This window comes from Salvelinus namaycush, chromosome 35 (genome assembly GCF_016432855.1).
Source record: "Salvelinus namaycush isolate Seneca chromosome 35, SaNama_1.0, whole genome shotgun sequence".
Taxonomy (NCBI): Eukaryota; Metazoa; Chordata; class Actinopteri; order Salmoniformes; family Salmonidae; genus Salvelinus; species Salvelinus namaycush.
In genome coordinates, this window is record NC_052341.1 from 14,710,176 (window position 1) to 14,725,752 (window position 15,577).

Sequence of the window (15,577 nt, forward strand, 5' to 3'; positions counted from 1 at the left end):
CACAGTGAACTGCTTTTTATCTAAATGACGAAGGGAGACTTGTCTTGTCTATGTCAGTCTGGGGACGTTAAGGCCAACAGCAGACAGACATCAGACTTGGGCTGGGCTGGGATAGGCTCTGATCCAACAGCAAATGGACAGCAGACTTGCTCAGCAATTCCTCCAACGGCTCCAGGAAGATGGATGTTAGCGTTGTCCAGGTTCCAGACAGCTGGGACGTGACAGGGGAGACCTGAGCTAGCTCAACATGATCCGGACCTTATCTGGAGGAGCAAGGAGAATGTTGCAACTTATGTTGCAACTTGTATCACTTATCAAGCGGTGCAGTCCTTCATTAGTGACTGTGTGTCCTCCTCTATCTAACAGGGCTGTCAGCAAGGTCACAGTGGTGGAGGTTATAGGATCAAGGATCTACTAACAGCCATTTATGGGCCAAAATGAAAGGTCCTGAACTCCCCTTTCTGAAAAGTACTTTTACTCTCATGGCTAACTACCAGGAAGTTTGAAAAGACAGGCTGAGTTGGCGGGAGCTTATGTTCATGACAGCTCTTGTTAAACAACTTGGATGCAGTGAGAAGTGTTGCAGTAAAGTCATCTCAAGCAAATTTGGTGATACACAAAGCAACTCAAACAACATTGAAATTGCATCAATTATATCATAAATTATTTTTTGATATACATTTCACATTTAGCATGTCTCTTGTGATGCAGTTCACAGCATGTGTTGACTTGACAACTGCGTCTGAGTTTTGACTGACCCTTCCCCCCTTTTGTTCCATGCTGGCTGAAGACATAGCTAGCTAGTAACACCAGACACAGATGAAAGAGATGAAAGAGTAAATATATAAGTATCTTTGCCATAGATGAATGGGGTAAACTTTTAATTATATTTGCTGACAACTTAGTCAGATATTGGCACCAGTAGAGTATCTAGCTATATAAACCACAACCCTCTGCAAACACACCTTCTATGATGTTGGTTATAAGGCGGTACTTATTTACATTAGGTAAGAGAATATTATGTTACCATTGGTGTATTAAAATGAGAGTTAAGGTGATGTCACCGTATCCCCTTAATAATCCAACCTCCTGAATCCAAGTGTTTGACATGGGGAGGAGACCAGTAACTTTATGATCAAACTTCATCAATGTAGAAGCAACAGTCATTTTTTATACTTTGATCAGGTTTCCTTCAAATATCATCCAATTTCAAGAAAAAAATGTTTTGGACTGTTCATGACCTTTAACTTATAGAACATGTCAATAATACATGAATAGATTTCCATTGTGATCATTTCACTCCTGCATCCAAGAATATTACATGTAATCTTGTTACAAATTATTAACAGTATTAGATGTAATTGAATTGCAGCTCTCTCCGTGATTCTCTAAAGGGTTGGGATTTAGTTCAAATTTGTTAGTACCACGCTTGTGATTACTCCCCCCCACCCCCCCACACACACAATGTGTCTATTACAGAGCCCCAGATACAGCAGGACAAAAAATAAATACATGTACATTGCTTTTCTGGCAGGGGGGGCTCCCCAATTGTCAAATGTTGGGGGATAATAGATTTGAAAGTCTAGGTTTAAGATTTTAGTTTGACTTCAAATGGGGGTGGGGTGTCAGAACAAACGCTCAGAGTTGAACATGTTTCAATCTTTTATTTCAAAGTTTGGTTTTGGGAATGCACTCAACCTCTAAACAAAATATTTGTGGAAAAAATACTTATGCAAAATAAGGTTGATTTTGGACTGTAAAACTGAACAGTTTGGTGTGGCCTGGGGGAGAGAGAGAGAGAAAGACAGTGAGGGAGAGAAAGAGGGGAGAGAGATTGAGAGAGGCTGTCCCGGCCTAACCAACCAGGGCCAATCAACAAAAACAGATGTCTGATTGTTTAACAGGCTTAGGGACAGAGGGAGGAGAATGTGGAGGAACTTATGCAGAACGCAAAGCCATCTTTTTTTCAACGAATTTTAAGAAGAACCCTTGAGTGCTTTGAGAGAGCTGTTCTGAGGGAACCACTTGTAGGTGTTGTGAGGTCTCTCTCTCTCCCCCTCTCGCTCTCATAACAAGCATTCTTAATACCCTCCCCTTGACCCTATCCACTACACTTATTCACTCACTCCACTGCTCATAAAGATCTCTCACTCCATACTCATAAATCGTGCTCTTGTAAACCTCCACTCGACACTTATCTATGAATGGAGAGGTTTTTAAAGTGTCACCCATGCTCCATGAAACATGGCTGTTGACTCTTACATGGATTTCACGGTTCATATGGATGATAACTTTTACAAGAGAGCGAACTTAACCTAACCTACACATCCTGAGCCTTCCTATGTGAGACTGCATGGGGATGTCTGCCTATGCAGTGAGCTCCTCCACTTCATAAGGGTTCAATTCATGAGTTGGTCACAAGGCTAACTGAGCCATTGCATGCACAGGCAGCCCACAGTGTTTAATCAGAAGAGATGATTCATGCTGACTGCAGGCAGGCTGGGATCTAATGGCTGTCCCATGATCCTGATAATAAACAACCCTGCCCCCTTCCCACCACTACCCAAACCAAAAGTCAATGTAGTGTCTCCATCAGATATTAGAGGGAACACTCTTTTTATCCCTTGAAAGTAGACTATCAGTGTTAAGTGCCTGGAGACAGTTCAGTACGATCCACTGATCATCCCTGTGTATCCTTCAACTGTTTCCCTGATTCCTTTCATACAGTTTCTCTGTGCCATGTCACTCTGATGTGTGAGCGTGATTTTTTGTGTGATTTGATACAATTTGCTTAAGAGGATGGAACTTTCTGTTTCCAAAATGCTATATATCCATTTTCAGAAATGTTGGTAAATTAGCTTGTATTGTTTAAAAAACTTATGAAAGAGATTGGTGTGTTTTTTCACTATCTAATCATGGCATGGGGTTATTCGATGACAGCATGTATTTGTTTAAAATCCATCACTTGATGGTTTCATTTTACGGTATGTATATATATATATAAATATATATATATAAATATGGTCCTGTCTCCTCAGGTCTCCTCCTCGGCCCAGCCCAGGCAGTCTTAACTACTCTGATGAGGATTTGAGCACCACCAAGTACAACGATCTGATCCCGGCTGAGAGCAGCAGCCTGACCGAGAAACCATCTGAGATATCAGACTCTCAGGTACCAACAGTATGTACTACTACTCTTAACGTCTCCCATCTCACTGTATGTCACACTGTCTGTCTGTCAACATATTGAATCCCTCTGCACCTCACCTTCACATTGATGCTATGCCCCTAGATGCTGATCTAGGGGTGTGGCAACAGCATTTCCACCACTAATGGTTAAGATTAGACCTGGGGGAGGAGCAGCTATATCCTAGATCTGTACCTAGAGGAAACAGCACGCCAGAGTGATTGGCTCAGTACATTATCCAGGCACCTGGTTGTGATCTAATGTAACCTTGTCTGTGAGCACACTCAGGGCATTGATAGGTTTGGAAGTGAAATGTGTCCCATGTCTCTCCTGGTCTCTATGGGGCTGTCAGTCTGAGCTGGAGGCAGGTTCTGGGAGTAGGGCCAGTGGCCTGTGCCCAGCTCTGGTGGTGGTCGGAATCAAGCACAGAGGATGCACATGCACACATACACACACAGACTGGAGTGTCGGCTGTGTTCTCAGGCCTAGACTGGATTCCTTCCACAGCCCTGTCCTCGTCTTGGGCAACCGTTACCCATAATGCCCCTCAATACCGGTCCCAGTCTGCTGTTGGCATCTGCTGAATCAGAGGGACAGACAGGGCTGGGGCCCAATGAACAGCTTTCATCAATGGACTGGATGTCTCTCTCGCTTCCTCTCTCTCATCTTTCTCTCTCTCTCTGCTTCTCCTCTCTCTCTTTATCTCCCTCTCTCTTTATCCCTCAGATCTCAAATGAAATTTGAATCTCGCCTTTCATTTTGATCTTTTTCCTGGCTAGCTCGTTTCCCCCTGTGTCTATACTGATCCTCTTGTTGCTGTTTTTGTTCACGCTCTTTCCCTCCTGTACTCTGCTCTTGTGGTTTGTGTGAAAACCCTGTGGTTGGTAGTCTGGTTTTGATGGCAGTCAGATGAAAGTGAGGGGAAAGCGGTTCTAAAATCCCCTGGTTTCAGCCTTCCTTCTATGTTTTCTTTCATCTTAGAATTTTCTACTCTAGCTTTCCCAAATGATCTAGGACTCTATTCCCTATATAGTGCACTCCTTTTGACCAGAGCTCTATGGCACTGTAGTAGTGCACTATAAAGGGAATAGGGTGCCATTTAGGATTCCGTTTCTACTAAATCCATCCCAGTGTGAATTCCAAAGAGCCAGAAGTCTCTCTCCACCTTATCAAGAGCTTAGCTTCTTTCACATCAATGGAGAAATCTCCCACCAAATCAACTGCTACGGACAGGATCTTTCCCTACAACCAAAACATCCTCCAATATGAGACATTTTTACATGTCATCATCAGGCTGACATATCTACCGTTCCACACCCCTGTATTGTCAAACAAGTTCAACTACAGTAGCCATATCTAGCCCTCCAGCCCTTCAACAACCCCTGCCACCACCCCAGACTTAAGGGGGCCAGGCAGGAGTCCCATTTGATGGGCTTGGCAGCCCACAGAGCCTAGCCTGTACCTCTTAGCCCCGCGGCTCCCCTGCCATCCCCTCTGACAGCACAGCCATATCATCACCCAGATGACCAGGAATGTGATGCTCCTTTGAAGTTTTATTGAGAGGATAACTCCAGGTCATCAGCTTTCACACACGCACACGTACGCACGCATGGGTTGGGGTTGGGGCTGTCTTCATTAAGCCCTATAGGCCTCCAGTCCAGTCCTTCAGTGGCAGGTATAAGTTGGCTATTGTCTTCCTCTTAAGAAGGGATTTGGAAGAAAAATAAGTTAATGTGGGGTTGTCATGGCAACCAGGCCACCACAACTGTGCCTGGGCTGTCTGCAGGTAGACAAGACAAACAGTCTCCAGAAGCCAGGAGACAGTGTTGACTTAGGCGGTTTGTTCAGTCAAGTGTCACCGTCTCTCTGTGTGTCTGTGTGTGTGACACTCTGGATAGAGACCAGCGGTAGAGAATGGAATGAGCTCATCTCTGAGGCGATGGGAGATGGTTTGAAGATAATGGTTATGTCCCAAATGGCACCCTATTCCTTTTGTAGTGCCTTATTGCCCCATTTCAAAAGTAGTGCACTATAGAAGGAATAGAGTGCCATTTGGAACTCAGCCAGTGTGTCGCTCCATCATGGGAGAGGAAAGAAAATATCTGTGTGTCCTCCACCCATGGACGTTGTGTGTTACTGGAGCTGAGACATAGACACCATATTGAAAAACGTCTGCTGTGTTATGATTGTCTCCCATAACAACGCAGATGATTGTTTTGACTGGAACTACTCCGAGGGTTCGTCTGTAGCATTATTAAAATGCCATTAAGTCATATGATGTCACTTCCTGGAACCAAACAAAAATGGAATAGGATGTGAGTATGCTAGAGTCACTAAAACATAAAAAGATAGAGAAAGATTATTTTAATGAAATGTTGTTTTGTGTCTTCTCACTTTTGTTTTGTATTTCACTTGCTTTGGCAATGTAAACACGTTTCCATGCCAATAACGCCCCTTTGAATTGAATTGAGAGAGAAACAGAGAAAATACTTGACAATAAAAGACTATAATTCCTTACATAGATTTTTGATGTTAAACTGAGACAGCAATGTTACATTTTCAGACAATAGCCCAGAGCCAAATCTGTCAGTACTCTCTGATGAATATGTGCATCCTAAACAACAGCAGTGTGTGTGCAGGGGGGGTTAAAACTCTGTAGTCACACTAAATCCCTGTCTCAAATGATGTACAGCTGGATTTTAGGGGATTCCGCAATCAACTTTTTATAATCATATTTACACACACACGAACACACACTTACACGAGCGCATAAACACACACAAACACACCTCATCCTCCTCCCTCTGTACTGTCCTAGTGTTTGTCTGCTGCCTGGGGGTCCTGCTGTGCTCACTGTAACAATGATGAGAGTGAAATAGTGCACCCCCATCCTCCCTTTCTGTTATAATCCATGATCCATCTCTCTCTCTCTCTCTCTCTCTCTCTCTCTCTCTCTCTCTCTCTCTCTCTCTCTCTCTCGCTCTCTCGCTCTCTCGCTCTCTCTCTCTCTCGCGCTCTCTCTCTCTCGCGCTCTCTCTCTCTCTCTCTCTCTCTCTCGCTCTCTCTCTCTCTTTCTCTCTCTCTCTCTCTCTCTCTCTCTCTCTCTCAGGGTGATAGGGTGTAGGGTTATGGAGGGGCTATGGGAGATTCTTTTAACCCCAATTCCCAAGATAAAGTTCACAAGAGTTTGACAGCTAGAACAGCACTGAAGACCCAACTATGCATTCCACTCTTGCCCCCATCTATACTGAACAAAATATAAGCCCAACATGCAACAATTTCAACGATTTTACTGAGTTACAGTTCATAAAAGGAAATCAGTCAAGTGAAATAAATTCCTTAGGTCTTAATCTATGGATTTCACATGACAGGGCAGTGGCGCAGCCATGTGTGGGCCTGGCTCCCAAGTGGGTGGGCTTATGCCCACCCACTTTATTTTATTTTAAAATAAAAAAGAATATGGGGATGAGGTAGTTGGATGGGCTATTTACAGATGGGCTATGTACAGGTGCAATGATAATGAGCTGCTCTGACAGCTGATGCTTAAAGTTAGTGAGGGAGATATAAGTCTCCAGCTTCAGTGATTTTTGATATTCGTTCCAGTCATTGGCAGCAGAGAACTGGAAGGAAAGGCGGCCAAAGTAGGAATTGGCTTTGGGGGTGACCAGTGAAATATATCTGCTGGAGCGCGTGCTACGGGTGGGTGCTGCTATGGTGACCAGTGAGCTGAGATAAGGCGGGGCTTTACCTAGCAGAGACTTATAGATGACCTGGAGCCAGTGGGTTTACAGTCTAACCAGACACCTAGGTATTTGTAATTGTCCACATATTCAGAACCGTCCAGAGTAGTGGTGCTGGACGGGCGGGCAGGTGCGGGCAGCGATCGGTTGAAGAGCATGCGTTTAGTTTTACTTGCATTTAAGAGCAGTTGGAGGCCACGGAAGGAGAGTTGTATGGCATTGAAGCTCGTCTGGAGGTTAGTTAACACAGTGTACAAAGAAGGGCCAGAAGTATACAGATGATGTCGACAGCAGCATATTTTAGCAATTCATCAGCATAAAATTTCAACCTTATGTTGCTATCAACGTGAAAATGAAAACCACCCTCCGCCAAAGAAAACGGCAGTCAGAAATATTCCACATGTTAATGAGATGAAGTCTTAATCTCTCTAGATACTCTAGTTACTTAACATAATAATTATGCAAAGAGCAGTCTTGGATCTGCCACTGGCTGGTATGGTGTCTCTCTCTTTTCCTTAGATAGAAGGGTAACTCTCCCGGGGACTGTGTAGAGCTGAGTTTCATGCCTAAAGCCTTGGCCCATTCATAGCATCTCCCCTAATTAGCCTTTAATGTGTTCGAAGGAATCACCATTTCACAGGCTGTACCACCTCAGGGCATAATTTAACGCATCTTATTTTAGTGTAGATCCCACAATAGGACCCTTGAGTTTCTTTTGGACAAGGATGTGGAATGGAGAGAGTGAGGAAGGGAAAGGAGGGAGGGTGGAAGAGAGGGAGTGAGGAAGGGAAAGGAGGGAGGGTGGAAGAGAGGGAGTGAGGAAGGGAAAGGAGGGAGGGTGGAAGAGAGGGAGTGAGGAAGGGAAAGGAGGGAGGGTGGAAGAGAGGGAGTGAGGAAGGGAAAGGAGGGAGGGTGGAAGAGAGGGAGGGAGTGAGGAAGGGAAAGGAGGGAGGGTGGAAGAGAGGGAGTGAGGAAGGGAAAGGAGGGAGGGTGGAAGAGAGGGAGTGAGGAAGGGAAAGGAGGGAGGGTGGAAGAGAGGGAGGGAGTGAGGAAGGGAAAGGAGGGAGGGTGGAAGAGAGGGAGTGAGGAAGGGAAAGGAGGGAGGGTGGAAGAGAGGGAGTGAGGAAGGGAAAGGAGGGAGGGTGGAAGAGAGGGAGTGGTGGATGGTAACATTTCAGGAGAACGAAACATCTGTTCCCCACACACTCCAAAGCCCTAGTGAGGGTGTGCCGGAGTGGGATGCAATCCAGTGTGTCAACCAGCTACACACACACACACACACACATGCATGCACATAACACAAACTTCCCACGCTCAAAGTCTGTACACAAACATGCACAGCAGCAGCATTTCAGAACACAGCCTTAGCAAATACTTCTGGAGTGAGGTAATGTCACTTGACTTGGAGAGGCTTAATCTGTTCTGAGATCAGTGTGAGGGCTGCTTTGCTCGTTTGTCTCTTGTTGTGTTGCTGAAAGTGGAGGAAGCATGACAAGAATGCCTTTCATTCGGTCCCATCGCTGCCTAGTGGGGTTGAAGTGCTTACAATGAAGCTACAATGCTATAATGGGACACTCAGAGACCATTGATACTTCACATTGGATGATGCAAAACTTTTTATAGGGAATTTCCTCACTAGAGAGAAAAATGTTCATGTAACTAATGATATTACCACAAGATTTATTCGCTAAGCAACTCAAATTAAGTTAGGAAACTGTTAAACAGTGTGCTATATCCCTGTCTACTGAAGTGGTTTTAAAAGCTGAGGACTTTGCTGTATGCAATATCTGTTTTTGATTCACTGTAGAAAGAAAAGAAGAAGAGAAAGAGAGCACAGAGGAGGAGGGTGATTTTTCTAGGAATCAGATAGCCGTGGCCTTTGATTTATCGCTGTCGTCAGCTCCTCTGGCAGTTCTAAATTCTTTTGACATACATTAATATAGTAGTTTGGCATGAAAGCTGTTGTGGATGATGAGAGGTGGGGTATTGGGGGGCGATGAGGGCGCGGGGGCAGGGGAGGATGGAATATGAGCGTGGCCATGTGTAACACAGGTGCAGTAGTACAATAGCATGAGAGCTGAGTGTGCTCTCTGCTTTGTCTGTGGAACATCAGGGGCCAATGGCAGCGCCCTGGGGGGAGGAGGGCAGGATGACAGGGAGAAAAGGAGAGAGAGAGGAACATTTGTGAGTGTAATGTTTACTGTTTTTATTGTTTTTTTCACTTCTGTTTATTATCTATTTCGCTTACTTTGGCAGTTTGACATATGTTCCCAATGCCAATAAAGCCCTTAAATTCTATTTAATAGAGAGAGAGAGTACACAGTGGCAAAATACCTGACCACTGTGACTGACCCAAAATTACGGTAAGCTTTGCTTTGCTATTGAGTAAGGTCACCGTAGACAGACTTGGCCCTCAAGAGAAGACAGGCACACTGCCTACAAAATGAGGTGGAAACTGAGCTGCACTTCCTAACCTCCTGCCAAATGTATGTATGAATTTGAAAACAAATCCAATTTTGATCAAGTCCCATATCTACTGGCTGAAATACCACAGTGTGCCATCACAGAAGCAGTATTTGTGACCTGTTGCCACAAGAAAAGGGCAACCAGTGAAGAACTTACACCATTGTAAATACAACCCATATTTATGCTTATTTATTTTCCCTTTTGTACTATTTGCACATCGTTACGAGAGAGAGAGAGAGAGAGAGAGAGAGAGAGAGAGAGAGAGAGAGAGAGAGAGAGAGAGAGAGAGAGAGAGAGAGAGAGAGAGAGAGAGAGAGAGAGAGAGAGAGAGAGAGAGAGAGAGAGAGAGAGAGAGAGAGAGAGAGAGAGAGAGAGAGAGAGAGAGAGAGAGAGAGAGAGAGAGAGAGAATCAGCGCCACCATCCCTGGGCTGCTGAAAACGGACACTATCTGGAAATAAAAACTCTTTGTTACACTATCTTTTGTTATATGCTGCCTTAGCATTTTAGCTGAACATGATGAAAGCTACTGCCCTTGGTATGAGATAGCATTTTAGCATCTTTGGCTGTGATTGGTCGATTGGCAGCTTTCTTTAGGGCCGATTGGGTGATCATGAACAGACCCCACAGAGTGGTAAAAGAGTTGTTTCTTGTTTGTTCATCTGGAATGTCGGGTGTCACGAAACAAAGGAGCATAGGCCCCGCATCTAGCAAAGACACAAGTGAAGGGTTCAGCGACTAGAATGTGCCTATTGGAAATACTCAAATTCCTGTTGTGATTGTTTGAATGAAATGGAGAGGAACATTGGTTGGCAGCCTACATCCTGAGGTTGGGCAGGAAGTTCACAGAATACATTCTATAATAATAATACAATTCTGTGGGTGTTTATAGTTGTCCTATTTCACACACGTACAAGTGTGTATAACACGCATGTAAATTGGAAACGTGTTTTTTGCATATCCCAACTCCCCCGACACACCCTCGGAGAGCGGGGCCACAGGCTTGTTTGTCAGATCAGTTTTAGGTGGTGGGTGTCAGGTATGGCTGGTAGAACAAGTGGTCCTCAGTTGGTAGAGCGTGACGCTTGCCAGTCTGGGCTGTGGGTTCGGTTACCAATACGGAAATTGGATGCACACACTGCTGTACGTTGCTTTGGATAAAAGCGTCTCCTAAATGGCATATTTTATTATGTTATTAAGGGAGGTGAGTTGACCGGTGTAGCGCCTCTTAAAGTGGTGGTGATGATGGTCCCAAAGAGGGATCTGAACCAAAAAGGTATCATGGTGGCCGTCATACTGTACTGTGGTGTTTTAAACCATGCATGTCTCTGTCCATGTCACCCATAGGAGGCCCTCGTGTTCTCGTATGGGACGGGTGGCCTGCGTGTGCTTCCATTAAACTGGGTGAGGATATATGGCTTTCTGCCTGCTTGTGTGTCTGTAGACTGGTAGTAGGAGACTGACTTATCGCTAGCCCCCATCCCCCTTGCTCCTCTCTTCCTCTTCTCCTCTCTTCTCCTCTCCTTCCGTAAAACTCCTCTAGGATCCTGTGGTATCTCTCCTGTGTCTTCCTGGTGTCGTACTGTGTATGATGGATGCCCATAGTAGATGTTAGCTCAACATGTGGCTGTTGTAGTGATGATGGTTTTAACGTTAAACCCAGTCATTCAACCCTTGTGTTAATGATCTGATTACTCTGCACGTCCAGTAACGAGTCACCCTCCTCTCCAATCATGATCATGCTTAGACAACCTTGTGTGTTTGGTGGTGGGTGGGTGTGGGTGTTTGGTGGTGGGTGGGTGTGGGTGTTTGGTGGTGGGTGTGGGGGCGTATGTGTGGGTGTTTGGTGGTGGGTGTGTATGTTATCGAAAAAGACACTTTGCTCTGAACATCCCAATAACACACATTATCACATCTCTAACTTCTCAGGGAAATACAATGCCATCATAAAGTATTCACACCCCTTGTCTTTTTCCACATTTTGTTGTATTACAGCCTGAATTAAAAATGGATTACATTGAGATGGTGTGTCACTGATCTACACACAATAGCCCATAATGTCAAAGTGTAATTATGTTTTTAGAAATTTGTACAATAAAATGAAAAGCTGAAATGTCTTGAGTCAATAAGTATTCAACCCCTTTGTTATGGCAAGCCTAAATAAGTCAGGAGTAACAATTTTCTGAACAAGTCAGATAATAAGTTGCATGGACTAACTCTGTGTGCAATAATGGTGTTTAACATGATTTTTTAATTACTACCCAATCTCTATATCCCACACATACACATACAGTGCATTCTGAAATTATTCAGACCTCTTCCCTTTTTGCACATTTGGTTACGTTACAGCGTTATTCTAAAATGTATTCAAGAAAAAAAATCATAATCAATCTACAAACAATACCCAATTATTACAAAGCAAAAAATAGTTTCTTTGCAAATGTATAAAAAAAATAAAAAACAGAAGTAGCTTATTCAGACCCTTTGATATTAGACTCGAAATTGAGCTTAGGTGCATCCTGTTTCCATGAGATGTTTTTACAACTTGATTGGAGACAATCTGTGGTAAATTCAATTGATTGGACATTATTTGGAAAAGCATACACCTGTCTATATAAGGTCCCACAGTTGTCAGTGCATGTCAGAGCAAAAACTAAGCCCTGAGGTCAAAGTAATTTTCCGTTGAGCTCCGAGACAAAATTGTGTCGAGGCCCAGATCTGTGAATGGGTACCAAAAATTGTCTGCAGCATTTAAGGTCCTCAAGAACATAGTGGCCTCCATCATTCTTAAATGGAAGAAGGCAGGGACTGCGAGATTAATTAGGATCGAAGGGAAAGATGAATGGAGGAAAGTATAGAGAGATCCTTCATGAAAACCTGCTCTAGAGCACTCAGGACCTCAGACTGGGGCGAAGGTTCACCTTCAAACAGGACAACGACCCTAAGCACACAGCCAAGACAACGCAAGAGTGCGCTGGGACAAGTCTCTGAATGTCCTTGAGTGGCCCAACCAGAGCCTGGACTTCAACCCGATCAAACATCTCTGGACCTGAAAATATCTGTGCAGCAACGTTACCCATCCAACCTGACAGAGCTTGAGAGGATCTGCAGAGAAGAATGGGAGAAACTCCCCAAATACGGTTGTGCCAAGCTTGTAGCGTCACACCCAAGAAGACTCAAGGCTGTAATCGCTACCAAAGGTGCTTCAACAAAGTACTGATTAAAGGATCTGAATACTTATGTAAATGTGATATTTCTGTTGTTTAAAAAAAAAATGCTAACATTTCTAAAAACCTGTTTTTGCTTTGTCATTATGGGGTATTGTGTGTAGATTGATGAGGGGGGAAAACTATTTAATACATTTTAGAACATGGCTGTAGCGTAACAAAATGTGGAATAAGTCAAGGGGTCTGAATATTTTCCAAATGCACTGTATCTGTAAGGTCCCTCAGTTGAGCTTGTCAATTTCAAGTACAGATTCAACGACAAAGACCAGGGAGGTTTTCCAGTGGCTCGCAAAGAAGGGAACCTATTGATAGATGGGTAGAAGGGGAAAAAAGCAGACATTGAATATCCTTTTGAGCATGGGGAAGTTATTAATTACACTTTGTATGGTGTATCGATACACCCAGTCACTCTAAAGATACAGGCGCCCTTCCTAACTCAGTTGATGGAGAGGAAGGAAACCGCTCAGATATTTCACCACAAGGCCAATGGTGATTATTATTATTATTATTTTTTTTTTTTTGTATTTTCTCCCCAATTTCGTTCTTGTCTCATCGCTACAACTCCCCAACGTGCTCGGGAGGTGAAGATTGAGTCATGCATCCTCTGAAACATGACCTGCTAAACACCCGCCCGCTTAACCCAGAAGCCAGCCGCACCAATGTGTCGTAGGAAACACTGTTCACCTAACAACCAAGTTCAGCCTGCAGGCGCCCGGCCTTCCACAAGGAGTCGCTAGAGCACGATGAGCCAAGTAAAGCCCCCGGCCAAACCCTCCCCTAACCTGGACGACGCTGGGCCAATTGTGCGCCGCCCTATGGGACTCCCGATCACAGCCGGTTGTGATACAGCCCAGGATCGAAAACTGGTCTGTAGTGATGCCTCTAGCACTGGGATGCAGTGCCTTAGACCGCTCGGGAGGCCCGCCAATGGTGATTTTAAACCAGTTACAGAGTTAAATGGCTGTGGTAGGAGAAAACTGAGGTCGGATGAACAACATTGTAGTTACTCCACAATACTAACCTAAATGACGGAGTGAAAAGAAGGAAGCCTATACAGAATAAAAATATTCCAAAACATGCATCCTGTTTGCAATAAGGCACTAAAGTAATACTGCAAAAAAATGTGGCAAAGGAATTTACTTTTAGTCCTGAATACAAAGCATTATGTTTGGTGCAAATCCAACACAACACATATTTTGAAGCCTGGTGGTGGTTGCATCATGTTATGGGTATGCTTGTCATCCACAAGGTCTAGGGAGTTTTTTAGGAAAAAAATAAATGGAATAGAGCTGAGCACAGGCAAAGTCCTAGAGCAAAACCTGCTTTCCAACAGACACTGGGAGACAAATCCACCTTTCCGCAGGACTATAACCTAAAACACAAGGCCAAAATGTAATATACACTGGATTTACATACCAAGACGACATTGAATGTTCCTGAGTGGCCTAGTTACAGTTTTGACTTAAATTGGCTTGAAAATCTATGACAATACTTGACAGAGCTTGAAGAATATATATTTTTTTATAATGGGCAAAGAAAGATGTTGCTGTAATCACTGCCAAAGGTGATTCTAACATGTATTGATTCAGGGGGTTGAATACTCATCTAATCAAAATATATTTGTGTTTTATTTTCCATTAAAAAATGATATTGTAATTTTAATTACACTTTGACATTACAGAGTATTTTGTGTAGATCGTTGACAAAAAAAAGACAAATCAATTTTAATTCCACTTTGTAACACAACAAAATGTGGAAAAAGTCAAGGGGTGTGAATTCTTTCTGAAGGCAGTGTATGTGCTAGTATTCTGATAATAACTCCTCTCTCCCTCCCCCTGTCCCATCACCCCCACTCCTCTCCCCCTTCCCTCTCCCCCTCTCCCCTCTCAGGGCAGTGACAGTGAGTACGAGGTGGACCAGAACAGACAGAAGACCCACTCTTTCGTGAGCCACTACATCAGTGACCCAACCTACTACAACTCCTGGCGCCGCCAACAGAAGGGCATTTCCCGGGCTCAAGCCTACAGCTACACTGAGTCAGAGTCAGGCGACCCAGAGCCCTGCGCCCCGCCACCACCCCTGCCCCCATTGCCACCCCAGCTCACCTCCACCACCCCTCCGCTTAAGCTCCAGACCCAGGGTCAACCTCAGGGCCTCCCACCCCAGGGCCAGGGTAGTCTCTTCAGGCCGAAAGGCAGTCGGACTCCGACCCCCTCTCAGCAGCTCTCCACCTCCACCCCTTCCAGCCACTCCAACACCCTGTCCTACTGGCCCCCCAGCAGCCCCAGCCCGGCCCCTGGATCTCGGGCCCCAATTGCCGGGTTCTCTTCCTTCGTTTGATGCAGAGAGAGGGATCCGTGCTCCCTTCTGAAAACAAAGCCCACCCCGCCACCCAATGTGTGTTTGTTTAGAGAGTAAACACCCAACACACAACAAACAAACCCTCGAAGTCTATCATTTTCATTTTGGTTTCTGTCATGGCTGGTGTTATTCAAAACAATTCTTGCTTGTATTTCTTTTTATTACTGAGTTATGTTTTAAGGATCATACTGTATACAGACAGGACAGAAGTTACATACTTTCTTTCAGTACTTTTTTCCTCTTGTGTGCGTGCGTGTGCTGGTATAGTTTTATTTTCATTTTTTAATGACGACAGCTACTGAGACAGCTCCTTAGAACATGATAGTATCTATTCGCTTTTCTGTTAGTGCTGCTGCTTGATCAAGTTGCATGAGGTTTCTTTTGGTATTATTTATTTTTATTTTTCATTGTTACACTTCTACACATATTCAACAAGAGAATAATCTAGTTAGGTTCTGTAAAAAGTCAAGATATTCTTGTAAAAAAATATCTAGAAGACGATAAAAGTGTCATGGCGTCGATCCCCACTCGGATAACAAGCACCAATGGAAGTGGGATCCCAAAATGGAGCCATACAAGCGAATTTGAATGATAGAGAG

The 15,577-nt window shown here is 44.2% G+C and overlaps 1 protein-coding gene across 1 annotated transcript in view; it reads left to right on the forward strand.

The window, feature by feature from the left end:
• Positions 1–14,957, forward strand: part of sdk2b (sidekick cell adhesion molecule 2b) — a 143,175-nt gene extending 128,218 nt beyond the window's left edge. Inside the window, exons 43-44 of the mRNA XM_038975331.1 lie at positions 3,039–3,171; positions 14,508–14,957. Coding sequence (XP_038831259.1) covers positions 3,039–3,171; positions 14,508–14,957 — 583 coding nt within the window. The remainder of the gene's footprint in view (positions 1–3,038; positions 3,172–14,507) is intronic.
• The last annotated feature ends 620 nt before the right edge of the window (positions 14,958–15,577 follow it).